This window comes from Enhydra lutris, unplaced genomic scaffold, assembly GCF_002288905.1.
Source record: "Enhydra lutris kenyoni isolate GAN:26980312 unplaced genomic scaffold, ASM228890v2 scaffoldscaffold13, whole genome shotgun sequence".
Lineage (NCBI taxonomy): Eukaryota > Metazoa > Chordata > Mammalia > Carnivora > Mustelidae > Enhydra > Enhydra lutris.
The window spans coordinates 56222747-56242805 of record NW_019154097.1 but is presented as its reverse complement, the minus strand read 5'-3'; the positions used below and the strand labels follow the sequence as shown (position 1 = coordinate 56242805).

At 41.0% G+C, this 20059-nt stretch overlaps 1 protein-coding gene across 1 annotated transcript in view; it reads right to left on the bottom strand.

The window, feature by feature from the left end:
• The window catches only part of LOC111145715 (acyl-coenzyme A synthetase ACSM4, mitochondrial), a 31361-nt gene extending 20038 nt beyond the window's left edge, over positions 1-11323 (bottom strand). The window contains exons 1-3 of the mRNA XM_022500866.1: positions 11130-11323; positions 6675-6924; positions 3933-4143 (exon numbers count right to left, since the gene is read on the bottom strand). Of these exons, the coding sequence (XP_022356574.1) occupies positions 3933-4143; positions 6675-6872 (409 nt within the window). The 5' untranslated portion in view covers positions 6873-6924; positions 11130-11323. The remainder of the gene's footprint in view (positions 1-3932; positions 4144-6674; positions 6925-11129) is intronic.
• Positions 11324-20059: the final 8736 nt, after the last annotated feature.

The window sequence follows — 20059 nt, the reverse complement described above, 5'->3', positions numbered from 1 at the left end:
CTATTCAGTGAAATGGGGATATGTGGATTTGAATTCCTAGAAAGGAGACTATACTCGTTGAATATATATATATATATACATACATATATATATATATTTTTTAAAGATTTTATTTATTTATTTGACAGAGATCACAAGTAGGTGGAGAGGCAGGCAGAGAGAGAGGAGGAAGCAGGTCCCCGCTGAGCAGAGAGCCTGATGTGGGGCTTGATCCCAGGACCATGAGATCACTACCCAAGCTGAAGGCAGAGGCTTTAACCCACTGAGCCACGCAGGCATCCCTTGTTGAATATAATTTTTAAAAGCTCTCACTTGTCATCACCTCTTGGGAAAATGAATAAATATATGACATTAAGGAAGTTAAGAAAATACCTAACCAGATCTCAGATAGTATACTCCATATAAAATATGATTATTTATTTTGCAAACACTTGTGTTTTTTTTTTTTAAGATTTTATTACTTTATTTATTTGTTAGAGAGCACAAGTAGGGGAAGTAGTAGGTAAAGGGAGAAGAAGGATCCTTGGGCAGAAGATGCAGGACTTGATCCCAGGCCCCTGGGATCATGACCTGAGCTAAAGGCAGACCATTAACTGACTGAGCCACCCAGCCACCAAGTGTTTGTGGAAACACTTGTTCTTAGTGGTTCAGGAATTACTAGTACTCTTGGTAGATTTGTGATATGAATGTGTTCAGTGGATATCATGAGGGTTAAAAAAAAGTTCTTTTCTGGTGGATTTCAGACTGTATACACTCTATAGCACAAGCAAAATATTTTGCCACATGATACAATACAAGCATCTCACCGTTCACTCAGAAGATTTAATAACTCTGAACTAGAAAATAATCCTCAGCTGCTTGTTTAACATTTAATTAACTGAATGTTTTGATGGTTTGGCTTGTGGGTTCATTTTTAATCTTGGCATTTCCCGAATTGCTTAAATTATGTTAAGTAACATTGAGTACATTTTTATTTTTATTTTTATTTTTTTTTAAAGATTTTATTTATTTATTTGTCAGAGAGAGAGAGAGAGAGAGAGAGAGCGCGCGCAAGAGTGAGCACAAGCAGATAGAGTGGCAGGCAGAGGCAGAGGGAGAAGCAGGCTCCCTGCTGAGCAAGGAGCCCGATGTGGGACTCGATCCCAGGACGCTGGGATCATGACCTGAGCCGAAGGCAGCGGCTTAACCCACTGAGCCACCCAGGCGTCCCTTGAGTACATTTTTAATGCCAAACCACCTTTAATCTCCTTTCAACCCATTGTTGGCTTCACATTTCCAAGTTCCTTTTTATACCGCGTGTAAAAAGAATTTTATTTCTTGCTTTCTTAAAAATTTAATATTGAGAGTGTCTGGGTGGCTCAGTGAGTTAAAACCTCTGCCTTCAGCTCAGGTCATGATCTCAGGGTCCTGGGACGGAGCCCCACATCGGGCTCTCTGCTCAGCGAGGAGCCTGCTTCCCCCTCTCTCTCTCTCTGCCTGCCTCTCTGCCTACTTGTGATCTCTGTCAAATAAATAAATAAAAATCTTTAAAAAGTTTAAAAAATGCTTAGAAATTTAATATTGACAGTAAGAGCATTTTTCAACACCATCATGAATCCTTAGAGTTGGTCTTTTTAATGATATCCCATCAAGTTGAGGTATCATAATTTCAACTAGCAATGAACATACCTCTACTAAACTTTGTTAGCTAGAATGGCCAAAATTAACAAGACAATAAACAACAAGTGTTGGAAAGGACGTGGAGAAAGGGGAACCCTCTTACACTGTTGGTGGGAATGCAAGTTGGTGCAGCCACTTTGGAAAGTGGTGTGTGGAGATTCCATAAGAAAATAAGTCATAATTTATTTAATCATTTCTATAGTTTCCAGTTTTTTCTCGTATTAATGATAGTGTAACAAACATCCTTGTGTCCTCTATGGTAGTTTTTCCTCTAGTCTTCTTATTTATTTTTAGTTGATTTATAAACATTTATATCATGCTCTGGAGTAGGGATTGGCAAACTTTTTCAGTAAAGGGCCAGATAGTAAATATTTTAGGCTTTGTGGGCCGTTCCATCTCTGTCTCAGTTAATAATTCTGCCACTGTGGAGCATAAAGGGCCACACACAATAAATAAATGAGAAAGCATGACTATATTCCATTAAAATTTTAAAACTTTATTTATGAAAATAGGTGGCCAACCCATAGGCAATGGTTTTTGCCAATTTCTGTCCTAGAGGGGAAAACAATACTGTGGAATTTTTATTTGAGGTACGTTATAAATTACTACTTGGGTACAAAATGTGTCATTGAGTACATTAATTAATAAATTAATTAATTAATTTATTGCCTAGAAAGAGGCAGAGGGAGGGGCCTGGGTTGCTCAGTCATTAATAGTCTGCCTTTGGCTCAGGTCAGGATCTCAGGGTCCTGGGATTGAGCCCTACATGGGGCTCCCTGCTCAGCGGGAAGCCTGCTTCTCCCTCTCCCATGCCCCCCTTCATGTATTCCCTCTCTTGCTGTCTCTCCTCTCTCTCTGTGTCATATAAGTAAATAAAACCTTAAAAAAAGAGAGAGAGAGAGAGAGAGAGGCAGAGGCTTTCCAACCGGTTTCCACAGTCATATTCTTTTTTTTTCTCTTTTTTAAAAGATTTTATTTATTTATTTGACAGACAGAGATCACAAGTAGGCAGAGAGGCAGGCAGAGAGAGGGGGGAAGCAGGCTTCTGGCTGAGCAGAGAGCCCGATGAGGGGCTCGATCCCAGGACCCTGAGATCATGACCTGAGCCGAAGGCAGAGGCTTAACCCACTGAGCCACCACCCAGGCACCCCCACAGTCATATTCTTATAAGTCCTTACATTCCTTTTTTGTTTGTTTTTTAAAGATTTTATTTATTTGACACAGAGAGACACAGCAAGAGAGGGAATACAAGCAGGGGAACTAGGAAAGGGAAAGCAGCCTTCCCACTGAGCAGGGAGCCCAATGCGAGGCTTGAGCCCAGGACCCTGGGATCATGACCTGAGCCAAAGGCAGATGCTTAATGATTAAGCCACCCAGGTGCCCCAAGTCCTTACATTCTTACAATGCTTTTTCATCCTTTAATATTTTCATATTAGGGAGAATCCAAAAGTATTTAAGAAAGTAAATTCTGTATCATCTAGATAAATACATCATAGCCATCTCTGCCAAGAGGCATAGTTATCCACATTTGCTTTGATACAGGTTTGTGTTTAAATCCCAATTGCAGGGGACCTGGGTAGCTCAGTTGGTTTAGTGTCTGACTCTTGATTTCAGCTCAAATCATAATCTAACAGTTGTGGGATTGAGCCCCACATTGGGCTCCACACTGAGATTCTCTCTCCTTCTCCCTCTGCCCCTCTCCCCTCTATCTCAAAAAACAAATAAATAAAATCTTTAAAAATAGATAAATAGATTCCAATTGCATAACTTTCTAGCTGTGTGACTTTGGACAATCTTTTTAATATCTCTGAACCTCGGTTTCCTCCCTTGCAAAGTTTTTTTTTTTTTTTTGGCAATACTCATCTTAATAATAATAGTTGTTATTATTATCCCATCATGGAATAATAATAATTATTATTACTAATAATTGTTATTAATTAATAATAAAAAATCAACTCTTATTTTTCTGTTTTTTGTAAGCATAGCTTCAGTTGGAACTAACAATTCAGAAAAATGTCAAATTTCATTCTCTCTCTGTTTCGGCATGACTTAGAAATGTTAGATATTGGGGCACCTGGTGACTTAGGTCATGACCACAGGGTTGTGAAGTGGAGCCCAAGTCTGGTTCTGTGCTCAGTGCGGGGTCTGCTTGAGATTCTGTCTCCTCTCCCTCTCCTCCCCCGACCTACTCACACACACTAGCATGCATGCTTTCTCTAAAATGAATAAATAAACCTTTTTTTAAAAAAGAAATGTTAAATATTGGCACTCACCTGTTCGCATACAAGCCACGTTTACAAGCCACCACTCTGGGATACGAGGCAGAATGACGGCCACTCGATCTCCTCTCTTCAGGCCGCAGGGGTTGGTGAGCACATTGGCAGCCTTTCGGGACAAGGAGCCCAGTTCTTCAAAGCTCCATTTCACCTCATCCCCTTTGCCATTCACCCACCACAGGGCTGGGTTGGCTGGTCTCTCTCCTGTCTGGCCATGGGCACATGGGAAAGAAAGCAAGCTTGCATGACTGGTCCACCAAATAGATGGGACATCTGCCATTACTTCCCCTCAGCACCCATGCTGGTGGATTCCCGTAACAGCACCCCAGTTTGTCTTTGGGCGAACTACTCCTCTCCTACTGAGTACAGCTTAGGTGAGACAACCCATCAGGGTAATTGTCCACCCACGAGTGGGTGGCATGTGACCCATGTGGGGCGAGTCAGGCCTTCTCTCCCAGATTTTGAGTTCTCTAAGAAGAACTGAAAGATACAATATGGTTGAAACAAAACTTGTGTATGGGCTTTTGGTGCTTACATACCCCCAGGGAGCTGTCCTGGTTTCCTGGTCTTGCTGAGACTGACTGTCCAGTTTTATGAGCACTCCCATGTCCAATAAACTTTTTTTCTTGCTTAAGTTAGATTATGTTCCATCTAAATAAACCCAATTTTTGTACTAAGGTTGATTAGGAACTATATGTATGTATGTATGTATGTATGTATGTATGTGTGTGTGTGTGTATGTATATATATATATATATATATATATATATTTTTTTTTTTTTTAACTCCAAAGACTGAAGTATGGCTTTTATAGGTAACAAAGAACAAGATGGTGGACCTTTGGGGGAGGTTCATCGAGGGATTGATTTCTGGAGGAAACTTCTCATATCATTCTACAGAGTACACTGTTTATGCTGCAAAACCCCTGTGTTTTATATGTTACCTGGGAAAAAAAATTATTCCTCCTTTCTTTCCCTATCTGGAATATCTGGAATTCTCCTTTTACCTTCCCTGGTTGGAAACTATTTCAAAACTCAAATTCCATTTTACTTCCTCTGTGAAGGTTTCCTTAGGCTCCTCTTCTTCTCCTTCCTGACATCTCTGTGTTTCTGCAGAATAATGCTCAAATGCCAGATGACTCCATTACACTGTATCATATGCCCTGCACTATGGGTATAAGCTCCCTAAGATCAGGGGCTGTTTCCCATACCCTTGGGACTGGTGACCTTGGATAAGGAGCTTAACTTCTATGAGGTTATTTTCCTTATCTGCGACCTCCCAGGTTGGTGATGGGGATTTGTTGAAATAATATAGGTCAGCATTGCTCAACCTTTAGTCATTGGAATATCACTATTTTTGCCAGATCTGTCTACACCTGTGCTATTGTTCTTTGTATTTTTCTTTACATTCATTCACTTTTTTGGTACACATTTATTTAAAAAGGAAAATGCATTTACTTGTCACCATAATTAGAGAACCAGTACCACTTGTTAAAATAGGTTACTGAAAAATAAATATATTAAAAACAAAATATACCCAGAGATTTTTTACTTCTACCTGCTCTTTTGTTCAAAAGAGAGAATAGCAAGTATAAGAGAGCTATTAAAGATGTAAATGGATTTAAAGGAAGACTGTCCCCTCAATTTAATAGGAAAGATTGATTCAACATTGTTTGAAACCTTGTTTATCTTCTGAGGCACAGGCTCTTGCAGTGAGTTTTGGGAAACACTGATAGGTAAGTATCTAGCTCAGTGCCCAGCATGGGGTGGGGTCAGTAAGCAGGGACTTGACCTGAGGCTACACTGCAAACGCTCAAGGCTTTTTGCTTTATTCTTCTCAATGTCTGATTTCTCTCCTAATCACTCCAATGATGACTATTATTATAAAATAGAGGCAATGTCTACAATAGCCAAACTGTGGAAGGAGCTGAGATGCCTTTCAACAGATAAATAGATAAAGAAGATGTGGTCTATGCACACAATGGAGTATTACTCAGCCATCAGAAAGGATGAATAACCACCATTTGCATCATGGATGGAACTGGAAGGGATTATGCTAAGTGAAATAAGTCAAGCAGAGAAAGACAATTATCATATGGTTTCACTCATATGTGGAACATAACTAATAGCATGGAGGACCATAAGGCAGGGGAGGGAAATCTGAAGGGGGAGAAATCAGAGAGGGAGACAAACCATGAGACATTATGGACCCTGGGGGGAAAAAAACTGAGGGTTTCAGAGGCGAAGGGAGTTGGGGGATGGAGTCAGCTGGTGATGGGTGTTAAGGAGGGCATGTGTTGTTATGAGCACTGGATGTTATATGCAACTAATGAATCATTGAATAGTACATCAAAAAATGAATGATGTACTGTACAATGGCTAACATAAATAAATAAATAAAATCAAAGTTCAAATTACTGCTTTTTGAATAAGCCTGTGACCAGCTCAAACAGATGAATGGAGAGCAAAGAGACTTGGAGAAAATGCAGGAAAAGAGGTAGGACACTGTAAGTAACCACCTTGCTCTGGACTGAGGAGGCTCCAGAGAAAGACAGCACGGGGAGTTGTGGATCAAAGACCTTCCCTGGGGAGAAAGGAGGGCAACGGGAAAACAAACAAAGAAAACCAAGAAGGATGAAAGAACTGAAGTGGGAGTGGCAAATGGACCATGGAACAAGGAAATGGAAGCCTGAGACACATGTGGATGCCAAGCATCTAACAGAAGCCTGTCAAGTCATACCTTCTCCTTTTGGGACCACTGGTCCAGCACATCCCCAGCAAAGTTAAAGTTCTTAGGCAGTGACTTCTCACAGCGATTTATGGCTTCAAAGTCAGCAAGAGTCAGAGGCGACCAAAGCTGGTGATCTTTGTGAAGGTACCGGCCAGCCGGCTTGGCAAGCCAGATGAATCTGAATGTCTGGTATCGGAAAAAAATCATTATGATTCCCAAAGGGCTTTGCCAACTGATGTGGATGTGGAAGTTCTGCAGCCTGTGAGGAGAGATGTGTGTAGAGCGTTAGTTTCTTTGGATGCTCTGTGGTGAGATTGAGAAGTGGATTGTGGCTGTGTGCTCCCCCACCCCCGGGGAAGCTGGGGAACACCTGGAAAAGACTCATTTTTCTTCAAAGCTGTGGCAGTCAGCTCCTCACCAGTCTCCCTGCCACTGGCCTCTCCCTCTTCATTCTGTCTATGATTAGATTATTCTTAAAAACAAAACAAAATAAAACCAACGATTATAGAACTGTCGAGTTCCCATCTTCTGTCCCTACCCTCTCTCCCAACCAAACAATAGACACACAGAATATTTGCTGCTACAAGGGACATTCAAGCCCTGCTTCTGTCTGTTTCATACCCAATTCTAACTGTATTTTCTAACTCCTCTCCTTGAATTTCCTCTTCGAGTAAAAGCAGTGCACTCACTTTTCAGGAATTTCTAGCTCTAAGATTTAGTCTGTCATTCCCCTTCTCGCTTCTCTGCCATCCTTTCCCATCAAATTCTTCATTATAAGTGGTTAGGAACCTTGATTTAAGTCCTGGATCAGCAACTTTCTGATGGTAGGACCCTGGGGAAATCACTTACCCTTGCTGCACCTGAATTTTCTCATCTGTAAAATGGGGGAGGAATATAATACCTGTCTCCTAGGGTTTTTATGAGGATTTAATAAGATAATGTGTGTAAAATGACCAGCATGTAGACAGTACCTCCAACGTGTTAGCTAATGCTTTTGTTAAGATTATTTTCGTTAGTACCATGGTGACATATGTTCATGAAATAGTTTTACTTCATGAATCAGGAGACCTGGACTTTACTCCAACTCTTTCAAAAGTAGCTTTGTGATACTAGTAAAGTCATCTTCCTACTGTCATCTGTAATTTAACATTTCTCTTTTTTTCCTAATTTTTTTTAAGATTTTATTTATTTATTTGACAGCGATCACAAGTAGGCAGAGAGGCAGGCAGAGAGAGAAAGGGGAGGAAGCAGGCTCCCTGCTGAGCAGAGAGTCTGATGCAGGGCTCCATCCCAGGACCCTGAGATCATGACCTGAGCCAAAGGCAGAGGTTTAACCCACTGAGCCACCCAGGCGCCCCTAATTTAACATTTCTTTTAAAATAATACTGTTATTTCTTCCTCTGAATTTCCATATTATGTGTCAGTACTCCTCACATGACAGTTTTCTACCTTATATTATTGTTTTCAATGTCTGTGTCTTGTACCCCTAACCTACCTTGATGGTGCGGGTAGAGGCTGTGTATCTTATTCTTATTACTTAACATGATGTCATGACTTACCTTCTTCAATAAAGGTTTTTTGCTGAAGATGAATACCCTTATCTTTTTGCCTTCTGGTCCCACTTAGTTGCCTTGTATGGGACGGAAAAATCTGCAGGTGCAAAGGGTGCCTAGGTCTGCCACATGGTAATAACATAAACAGCAGAACAAAGGATGCAGGGAGTACCATTCCCTCATTGTTTTGGCCAAGCCTTCTTTGCTGCTCAGGGTGACATGTGGAGAAGCAGGAGGCCCATTTAGTGCAAATGCAATTTACTGTAACCCAGGAAGAGCTATTTCTGGCAATACCATTGGTATTAAGTTCTCCATTATTACAAGGAAGAAAGAAGAGGGACCACCTGCGCAAGTATGGTGGAGGTAGCAAGAGTAGAGAAGGGTGGGGAGAGGGAAAGTAGTGAGGGCCATTTAGCATTTTGCCAAAAGTGACACCCTATTTCTCTCCCAAACACACACCCACACCCACAACCACACATGTGGGTATGCACATATACAACACGCATACTTGCATTCACACTTGCCTCTCTGGATGCCCTTCGCCAAGGTGCTTAATATCTCCAAGTTTCATTTCATCTGTGCAATGAGAGTAATGGTAGTACCTTCTTCACTGGTTAGTCGTGGGGTTTAACTGAGCACCTTATCATAGTGCCTGGTGGGTAGCTAGGGCTCAGCAAACATTGCATGTTAAGAATCAAACTTCACAACTGTTTATGGCAGAAGGCTTTCACTGTTTGAGATCCCAAAAAAACTAGAAGAGCTATTGGATTGGAGCCACCATTTTCATAGCATTTTTTTTTTCTTTTTGCCTCTTTTAATGCTCTGTCACTTGTGCTCCAGGCTCTTGGGGCTGAACTCAACTGCCATCAGTCCGAAGCATTCTAGTCTTCACTTCCATCATTTTGAACTTTCTTGGTCCCAATTTATTTATTTATTTAAAATATTTTATTTATTTATTTGACAGACAGAGATCACAAGTAGGCAGAGAGGCAGGCAGAGAGTGAGAGAAGGAAGCAGGCTCCCGGCTGAGCAGAGCTCAATGCAGGGGTGGATCCCAGGACCCTGGGATCATGATTTGAGCGGAAGGCAGAGGCTTTAATCCACTAAGCCACCCAGGCACCCCCTCTTGGTCCCAATTCAATGATGAATTAGAAAGATTATCAAGACATGGGACACCTAGAACATTCTTGCTTCCTAAGGTGAATGGTGCAGGTAATAGAGCAGATAGTTTTTTTTTTTTAAGATTTTATTTATTTATTTGACAGAGATCACAAGTAGGCAGAGAGGCAAGCAGAGAGAGAGGGAAGCAGGCTCCCTGTTGAGCAGAGAGCCCGATTCAGGGCTCGATACCAGGACCCTGGAATCATGACCTAAGCCAAAGGCAGAGGCTTAACCCACTGAGCCACCCAGGCACCCAAGCAGATAGTTTTTAATACAAATCTCCTTCATCTTTTCCTCCAAATTGAAAAATCAGTTGTTCTGATTTCCTGTATCACCACAGATAAATATGCCATATCATCAAATTAACATACTAAAAAATCTGAAACTAAATATCATAAAATAGATCTGATCTGAATTCATCATTACCTCCATTATCTGCATAATCAGTGAAATAGGTCTTGCATATGCAACCACAATCATTACTAATAAAATAGCAATCAAGATATTACAGGTGAGGATCTTTCAGTTAAACTGTAAAAATTTTTTGCCAGTAACATTTCTTCTTTCTATCTCTTTAGTCTGCTATTGATTTTCTGGGTAAATTTGTACATATAAGCCTTTATGGAGACTGTGAAACTTGGAAGAGTCTCCATTTTGCATTGAACACAGCCATTTCCTGACTTTGGATCCTGTGGGAAGTTCATGATTCCAGGGTCAAATCTGAAAATCACTGACTCTTTTAGGTCGAGACATTATCTAAGTAGAAATTTGTATGTACACATATTTAACAAAATATTTCCTGAAGATATCTGTAAAAGTGAGAGAATTTGAGTAGGTTATTTCTAAAGCCTTAGTGATTTCCAGTGCGTTAAGGGAACCTTTAACAGTAGAAGGATGTTTGAGCAATTAATGTGCACTCAGCACTCTGTTTTTTATACAATATCTTGTTTACTTATCTCAACACCCTTCGGAGGCAGGCATTTTGTTTTATTTTTATTTTTAAAAATTTTTGAGAGAGGGGCACCTGGGTGGCTCAGTGGGTTGAAGCCTCTGCCTTCGGCTCAGGTCATGATCTCAGGGTCCTGGGATCGAGCCCCGCATCGGGCTCTCTGCTCGGCGGGGGGCCTGTTTCCTCCTCTCTCTCTGCCTACTGTGATCTTTGTCTGTCAAATAAATAAATAAAATCTTTAAAAAAAATTTTTTTTGAGAGAGAGAGACAGAGAGAGCGCCTGAATGGAGTGGGGTGGGGGGGCAGAGGGAGGAGAGAGAATCCTAAATGGGCTCCAGGCTAAGTTAAGCCCGACATAGCCCTTTGTCTCACAATCCTGAGATCATAACCCTGAGACCATGACTTGAGGCGAAATCAAGAGTGCAGGCATCTAACAGACTAGCCACCCAGGCGCCCTAGGCATTTTGTTTACCTATAAATTGACTAAGGCTCTGATAGTTGAATAATTAACAAAAGCCATTCACGGAGCACTGAGCACAAATTTTAGCCTGCATTTGTTTTCTCCAGGGCCAACACAAGGAAATGCTATCACAGATTTTTGCTATGTTTCTATCAACTTTCATAAGGTAGAACAGTCCTTTTTCCTGTCAAAGTGACATTTATCTGGGGTTGATCAGCAGTTACCCAATTACAGCACGATGATGGGACTCTTTGTGCTCTGTTCTGTACATTTAAACGTACTCTTACAACTTCTCATTTACTAGAATCACTTCCATGTTACCACATGCATTTTTTCCTTACCAGAAAATGGTATTATTGATCCAGAAAGGCCTTCAGCTTCTTCACAAAGACTCAGCTCCGTATCTGCCAAAAAATTGGTTCCTTCCTTCTTTTCTTTTGGTGGCATCTATGCCATTATAGTCCAGAGTCTCTGGTGCACAGTTGGGAGAATCATAATCCTGTGGGAGGAGAGCTGATGTTTCTCTGGACAACCTGTGGTTAAAGCAACAGCAATTTATGAGACACAGCTGGGAGGGGAGAGAGGAAATGCAGGAGCATTTCCTCTTACGGTTCAGTGCTAAGCCCCAGCACATTAGTGGATTATTCTTGTCCATGGAGCTGAGGATATCAAGATCCATACTGTTTGATGGCCTATTATCAGAGTCTCTCATGATTTTCAAGTAGCCTAGAATATTGGCATGCTTGATTCTTGTGGCTTAGCTGGACATAGCCTGTTGTCCTGGCAAAGGACAGCTAAGGGAATCATATCTGAAGTCTCAACTCATTGATTAGAGTAGATCATGAGAAATCCTCAAACTCCTAGCTTTTATTGAATGTTTTAATGGAATGTTTTATTGAATGTTTATTGAATGTTGGCAATCTCATTTGGAAATAATTTCGAGACAGTATTGCTGACTGGTTTGAACATAAACGTTGCCTGCTTGTAACTTTGTGAATGTCGCTGCCAGCAGGAATTGGGTTTAGTGAAGTCTGTGCCTAAATGTTGCTTGTTGATGACAGTGATCAGTGACATTTTTCACCTCCAGAGTTCATTGGTACCCCCACATGATATCCAGAAGAGAGTGCCTGGGCTCAGACATCAATAGGGTTCCTTTGTCCTTTAATGAGCAAAGTCCCAAGGTTAAGTTGAGTGTTGTAGACTGAATAAAGGCTCTCCAAAGATGTCCATGTCCTAACACCCAGAAACTGTGAATATGTTAGCTTATCCAGCAAAAGGAACTTTGCAGATATCATTAAGTTAAGGACCTTGAGATGGGTAGATTATCCTAGTTTATCTGAGTGGGCCTGATGTAATTACAAGAGGGAAGAGAGCACCTGGACAATAACACAGGCTCAACAAATGATAGTGCTCATTAGGAGGTGGCATCCTCCTCCCCCGCATATTCCATTTCCCTGTTCCTAACAAGAAACAGTAGAGCTCAACACAGGCTGAGCTGCTATGCGGGGTGGGTGCGGAGACATTGCTGGAGGAAGTGAAATTTGAATTGGGCTTTGGAAATGGCAAGACTATGAGTAGGTGGGAAGGCAAGCTAAGAGGGATCTCAGGAAGGGACCTCAACATGGAGGAGGCCCAGCTGCACCTGGATCTTCCTATGGTTTAGCTGATCAATACATTCTTGTTTTCCCTCATTTTTTAAAAATTCAAATTTTAGTTAGTTAATACATGGAATATTGGTTTCGGGAGTAGAATCCAGTTTTTCCTTCCTTACATACAACACCAGTGCTCATCACAAGTGACCTCCGTAATATCTATCACCTATCTAGCCCATCTCCCCCTCCCTCCAGCACCTCCCGCCATCAACTCTCAGTTTTTCCTCTATTATTGAAAGTCTCTTATGACTTGTTTCCCCCTCTCCTTTTTTTCTTTTCCTCCTCCCCATGTGTTCATCTGTTTTCTTTCTTAAATTCCATATGTGAGTGAGATCTGTGGTCTTTTTCCCTGACTGATTTATTTCATGCAGCATAATACACTCTAGCTCCACCCACGTCATTGCAAATGGCAAGATTTCATTCTTTTTGATGGCTGAGTAATATTATATATACCACATCTTCTTTATCCATTCATCAGTTGTTGGACATTTGGGCTTCTCCATAGTTTGGCTATTGTTGATAATGCTGCTATAAACATCTGTGTGCATGTACCCCTCCAAATCTGTAATTTTGTATCCTTTGGCTAAATACCTAGTAGTACAATAGCTGGATCATAGGGTTGTTCTATTTTTAACTTTTTGAGGAACCTCCAAATTGGTCTACCGAGTAGCTGCACAAGTTTGTGCCAACAGTGCAAGAGGTTCCCCTTTCTCCACATCCTAACCAATACCTGTTGTTTCTTGTGTTGTTCATTTTACTTGTTCTGACAGGTGCGAAGTGGTATCTCATTGTGGTTTTGATTTGTATTTCCCTGATGATGAGTGACGTGGAGCATCTTTTCATGTGTCTGTTAGCCATTTGGATGTCTTCTCTAGAAAATTATCCATTCACGTCTTCTGCCCATTTCTTAACTGGATTATTTGGTTTTTGGGTGTTGAGTTTGGTAAGTTCTTTACAGATTTTCAATACTAACCCCTTATCAGGTATGTCATTTGCAAATATCTTCTCCCATTCCATAGTTTTCCTTTTAGTTCATTGATTGTTTCCTTTACTGTGCAGAAGCTTTTTATCTTGATGATGTCCCAATAGTTCTTCTTTGCTTTTGTTTCCCTTGCCTCCAGTAATGTGTCTAATAAGAAGTTGATATGGCCAAGGTCAAGGAGGTTCCTGGCTGTGTTCCTGTGTTCCTTCTCTAGGATTTTAATGGTTTCGCATTTAAATGTCTCACATTTAGGTCTTTCATCTATTTTCAATATATTTTTGTGTATAGTGTAAGAAAGTAGACCAGTTTCATTCTTCTATATGTTGCTGTCCAGTTTTCCCGGCACCATTTGTTGAAGAGACTGTCTTTTTTCCATTGGATGGTCTTTCCTGCTTTGTCAAAGATTAGTTGACTATAGTCGATGATGGATGACCCCCATTAGTTGGGGGTCCATTTCTGGGTTCTCTTTTCTTTTTCTTTTTACAAAAATTTTTTTTATTATTTGACAGAGATCACAAGTAGGCAGAGAGGCAGGCAGAGAGAAAAAGGAGGAAGCAGACTCCCCGCTGAGCAGAGAGCCTGATATGGGGCTTGATCCCAGAACACTGGGATCATGACTTGAGCTTAAGGCAGGGGCTTTAACCCACTGAGCCACCCAGGTGCCCCTGGGTTCTCTTTTCTGTTCTATTGATCTCCATGTCTGTGTTTTTGCCCATATCATAATGTCTTGATGATTACAGCTTTGTAACATACCTTGAAATCTGGAATCATGATATGTCCAGTTTTGTTTTCTTTTTCAGGATTGCTTTGGCCATTTGGGTTTTCTTGTGGTTTCACACAACTTTAAGATTGTTTTTTCTAGCTCTGTGAAAAATGCTAGTGGTACTTTGATAGGAAAAGCATTAAATTTGTAGATTGTTTTGGGTAGTATAGACTTTTTTTTTTTTTATATGACAGACAGATCACAAGTAGTCAGAGAGGCAGGCAGAGAGAGAGAGGAGGAAGCAGGCTCCCTGCCGAGCAGAGAGCCCAATGCGGGGCTCGATCCCAGGACCCTGAGACCATGACCCAAGCCAAAGGCAGAGGCTTTAACCCACTGAGCCCCTCAGGCGCCCCTGGATAGTATAGACATTTTAACAATATTTGTTCTTCTAATCCATGAGCATAGAATGCTTTTCCATTTCTTTGTGTCCTCTTCAATTTCTTTCATATATGTTCTATAGTTTTCAGAGTACAAATCTTTTAACTCTTTAGTTAGGTTTATTCCTAGGTATCTTATTGTTTTTTTGTGCAGTTGCAAATGGAATCAATTGCTTGATTTCCTTTTCTGCTACTTCATTATTGGTGTATAGAAATACAACAGATTTCTGCACATTGATTTTACATCCTGTGACTTTGCTGAATTCATGTGTGAGTTCTAGCAATACATTCTTTTTTTAAAAAGATTTATTTATTTGAGACAGCACAAGGGGGAGGGGCAGAGGGAAAGGGAGAGAAACTCAAGTAGACTCTGCACTGAGTGTGAGCCAATGTGTTTGGGGCTCGATTCCACAACCCTGAGATAAAGACCCATGCCAAAACTGAGTTGGACACTCAACTGACTGTGCCACCCAAGCAACCCTCCAGCAATACATCCCTGATTCACCAGACCAGTAAATCCTTTTCTCCCCTCAAGTGGTATAGATTGGGATTCTGTTACTTACAACCAAAAAACAATTGACCAGTATAATACTGGTCCCTTCCAGTTTCAGGTGGGCTAGAAACAGAGTTAGGAGCCAACCAGTCTTTCCATTTCACCTCTGGAACACCTCCCAACTCCTGTGTGTCCTGGAATCTTCACTTCCTATGTATCCACTACATTACCAGAGTAACCATCCTAAATACCTCTTCTTTGAAAAAGCATTTTCTGGCTCGCATATCGCCTTCCTCACCACTGCCAGAATATAATCAACTACTCCCTCTTTAAACCCATTCACATGCCACATGCAACACTTTGGTAACTAACACATCACTTCCCTAGAATGTAATGTCCTCCAGGATGGGTGCTGTGTCTTATTCATCTGTGACCCCTCTGTTCTTAGCCTGAAATATTGTAGTGTCCAGATTTTCCCACCCCATCCTTGGCCCGTTTCTGTGTAGAGTTGATATGGTCCGTATCAGTCTCCTCAACTTTCTGAAGAGGATGTCAATCCAAGTCCCACCTCAGCAGACTATCTGAACTTTGTTGCTGTTGTCCAGTTATGGTCTTCTTCAAAACCTTCACAGAATTTGCTTTTGCATTTGTTTTATGGATGCTAAATGTGTCCATAAAATCATGCTTTTTCCCTCTCTTTCAGCTGGATAGAGGAAAGCTCTAGCCAAATTTCTGGTATACTTTTAATAGAATGGAAAGGTCTTTGCAGCATGTGTTTTATGTCCTCATCTTATTCTAGCTTTTTGTCCTGTTTTTCTACCCTACTTTGTATTTATCTTCATTTCCTCAGCTCCTTTTTTTTTTTTTAAAGAGAGAGAGAGAGAATGAGAAAGAGAAAGCATGAGAGGAGAGAGGTCAGCAGGAGAAGCAGACTCCCTGCCAAGCAGGGAGCCTGATGCAGGACCCGATCCCAGGACTCCAGGATCATGACCTGAGCCGAAGGCAGTCGCTTAACCAACTGAGCCAACAAGGCGCTCCATCCTCAGCTCCTTTTTAAAAAAGATTTTATTTATTTGTTTGAGAGAGAGACATAACACTGGTATGAGTGGGGATTGGGGAGTATAGAGGAGGAACAGAGGGAAAGGAACAGCGGGATAAGGAGAAGCAGACTCCCTGTTGAGCAGGGAGCCTGACATGGGGCTCCATCCCAGGACTCCAGGATCATGACCTGAGGTGAAGGCAGACAACCAACTGAGCCACCCAGATGCCCTGCTCAGCTTCTTTTTCTTTTTTTTTTTTTTTAAGAAAAATATTTCTAGGGGCGCCTGGGTGGCTCAGTGGGTTAAAGCCTCTGCCTTTGGCTCAGGTCATGATCTCAGAGTCCTGGGATCGAGCCCCATATCGGGCTCTCTGCTCAGCAGGGAGCCTGCTTCCTCCTCTCACTCTACCTGCCTCTCTGCCTACTTGTAATCTCTGTCTGTCAAATAAATAAATAAAATCTTAAAAAAAAATAAAATAAAAATATTTCTATTCCATACCTCAATAACCACAATTATTTCCTGATGGGAGGTATCTACCTATTATGCAACGCACAACTTCCTCAAATCTTGGCATCATATTGGCAAACCCACCATCATTTCCCCTTCCACAATGATTTTCATACAGTACATTTTAAAAAACAGATTGAATCCATTCTTTATTTCCCTAAATAAAATTTTAATAATAATTTTTATTTTAGAATAGTTTTAATTTACAGAAAAGTTGCTAAGACAGTACAGAGAGCTCTAGGGAATGTTTTTCCCGTGGTTAGACTAGAGTCACTGGTGTTGGGGAAGAAAGTCACAGCAGTGAAGTGCAATTCTCGTTGTACCATATCAAGGGTGCTTGCTATTAACTTGTCACTGATGATGTTAACCTTGGTCACCGGGCTTAGGGAGTATTTTCCAGGTTTTTCTATATGCACTGTTATGATAGTCATATAGTTGAGATAGGTTATTCTCAGAAGTTGGTTGCTAGGGAGACAATCTTAGATATCTGCCTCATCTATTAGATGCTTATTATACACCAGTAGCAGGGCCAGGACCTGGGGATATGAGACAGTACGTAGTATTCTCTCCCTAGGATGTCATGAAAAACAATCCCTAATTCCTAGACAACTTACTCCTGAATTCCACTTCTCAAATATTCTCTCTCCTTAGTGCTTTCATCCAAAATTTGGGGTGCAGTCATCCAGCCATAGTCACTTGGGATCCATTTGGTTCTTTGAACATCTCTGAGGTCTTTGAATGCTTTGTTTGGTTTGTAAGAGCTGAATTCTCCCTCCTACAAGGGGTACTATGTAGTCTATGCTTTCTTACTTAGTTACACAAGTGTCCTATGGGAGCATTTTACTTAAGCTAGGAAGAAAAGATAACAAGCCACCCCTGTTAAATTGCCACCAGCTCTCTAATGGGTCCTTTGGAAGGGCCAAGATTACTTCCTGTGATGACAATTACCAGGGACCTTGTTATGCAGAAGACCTCAGGGACTATGTGGACATGCAGCTGGAACCATTAGCTGGGCCTGTAGGGAACATGTTTCATCCCTGGCAAGTGAGATGGTAATTATAATCTAGCATAGGTTTTAAGGGGGAGATTGCAAATTCTATCAGAATAGAGAATCTACAGTTAACCACTTAGGTAAACTGCTTGGATCATAGGCTGGGAAAGTTGAATCATTCCTTAGGTTTATATAAGCACAACAATCCAGATGTTAGGAGTCTAAAAATCCTCAGGGATCTGTTTTCCACAGAAACTGTTCACCTGGTAGTAACAGCTATCCTTTACATGTATACAGCAGTTTATAATTTCCTGAGATATCATGTGCTATTATTTCAGGTAATCCTCACAAAAATCCTATGAAATGGGTACTACTAGTACTACTTTACAAATGAGGAAACTGGAACTCTGAGAGGTTAATTTTTAAAAAATTTTTAAAAGGTTATTTATTTTATAGAAAGAGAGAGCACAAGTAGACAGAACAACAGGCAGACAGAGAGGGAGAAGCAGGCTCCCCGCAGAGCAGAGAGCCCGATGTGGGACTCAGTCCCAGGACCTCAAGATCATGACCTGAGCTGCAAGCAGACACAATGGATGGAGCCACCCAGGTGCCCCCAGGGCATGTATTTTAATACTTAATTCTTTCTCTTTGTTATTGTCATCAATTATCAGCATATTGAATTGCGCTTTTACAACCTGTAATGGTGATTAATGAATTTTTTTAACTAGTAAATTTTTTTTTAACTAGTAAATTTTTTAAAATAATTTTTTATTTTTTTATAAACATATAATATATTATTAGCCCCAGGGGTACAGGTCTGTGAATTGCCAGTTTACACACTTCACAGCACTCACCATAGCACATACCTTCCCCAATGTCCATAACCCAACCACCCTCTCTGACTAGTAAATATTTATTTATTTATTTATTTATTTAAAAGATTTTGTTTATTTATTTGACAGAGATAACAATAGGCAGAGAGGCAGGCAGAGAGAGAGAAAGGGAAGCAGGCTCCCTGCTGAGCAGAGAGCCTGTTGCGGAGGGCTTGATCCCAGGACCCTGGGATCACGACTGGAGCCGAAGGCAGAGGCTTTAACCCACTGAGCCACCCAGGCGCCCCTGACTAGTAAATTTTTAAAGTAAGATTATAAACTGAAACACACACACATACACACACACACACACACCCCTATGATTATTTAGGGTACCTTTATTCCCCCAAATATTTACTCATTAACCTACTTTGTACCAGACCCTGTGCGGGTTCCTGGGCATACACAAGTTACAGATTCACACAGCTTGTAGTTATTAGAATAAAAAATGAGGTGGGATTGTTACTGCCTTTGTCACCCTTGGATGAGATGGCACATACATTAAGCCATAGCTGACCTTGAGTTGCAGTATTTTCTATGCAAACATACCAGTTAGAGTAAAAAAGTGGTGTTACCATTGACTTCAAACTCTACCCCTGGAACCTTCTGGCCTCAGTGGATAATTGCCCTAGGGAGAGTCATTTCTTTACAGGTTCCCAAGGGGATGAAGGGAACCTTAGATGCCAGATGTAATGATCAAAACATTGACTCCATTTCTTTCTCTAGTCCAAGTGGGCAGGGGACCAGGTGCAGCCAGAAGAAAGATCTATTGTTTTCTATGAAGGGAAATGAAAACCAGTATTTGAGAGTTTAAGCCAAATTGGTGACCTGCATTTCAGGGCCCCAGACAGTGTAGGTGAGATTATCACACATACCGCTTCACACTTTACCCTAAATGTTGACACAGGAGGGAGGTATTGGGTTTACCACATTTCTCATTTATTCAGATGGATGCTCAGATCATGAGAAATAAGAAGAGAATATACTGGCACAGTTAAGTGCCTTTGGAGCCATGTCATTATCCTCCCTTACTCCGCTGGAATATAAGCTTCATTAAAGGAGGGATTTTTGACTGTTCTGTTCACTATTCTATCTCTAGTGCTTGGGATAATGCCTGGCACATAGTAGCTTTCCCAGTATTTGTTGATTGAATTCATGTATTTCTCCTACAGAAACATTAATATGGGTAGGCTCTTTTTTGGGAGACCTTTTTGCCCCTGCTCAGTTCACATATACATGCATATACATGTTCCTTCCAAGGAAGTGTTTGCAGTCTGAATGAGGCTGTCATTTGGTCTTCCATTTATCGACTGTCTTGTCAGGTTGAATAACTGATCATACTGAAAGAATAGAGGGATGTTTTCCTTTAATGGACTTGGAGTTTTTTAAATTTTGAATGTACTGATGAGCAACACACACACACACACACACACACACACACACACACGTGCTCTTTGCAGGCCTGTATCTTACATAAATAGAACTAGTGAATTGTCTTCCCTAGTAGAACTAGTAATTTATCCTCCCTGATAAAACTCACAGAGGATCCAGTTTGTACCAGGATAAACTATGCTATGCTGTATATCACATAATC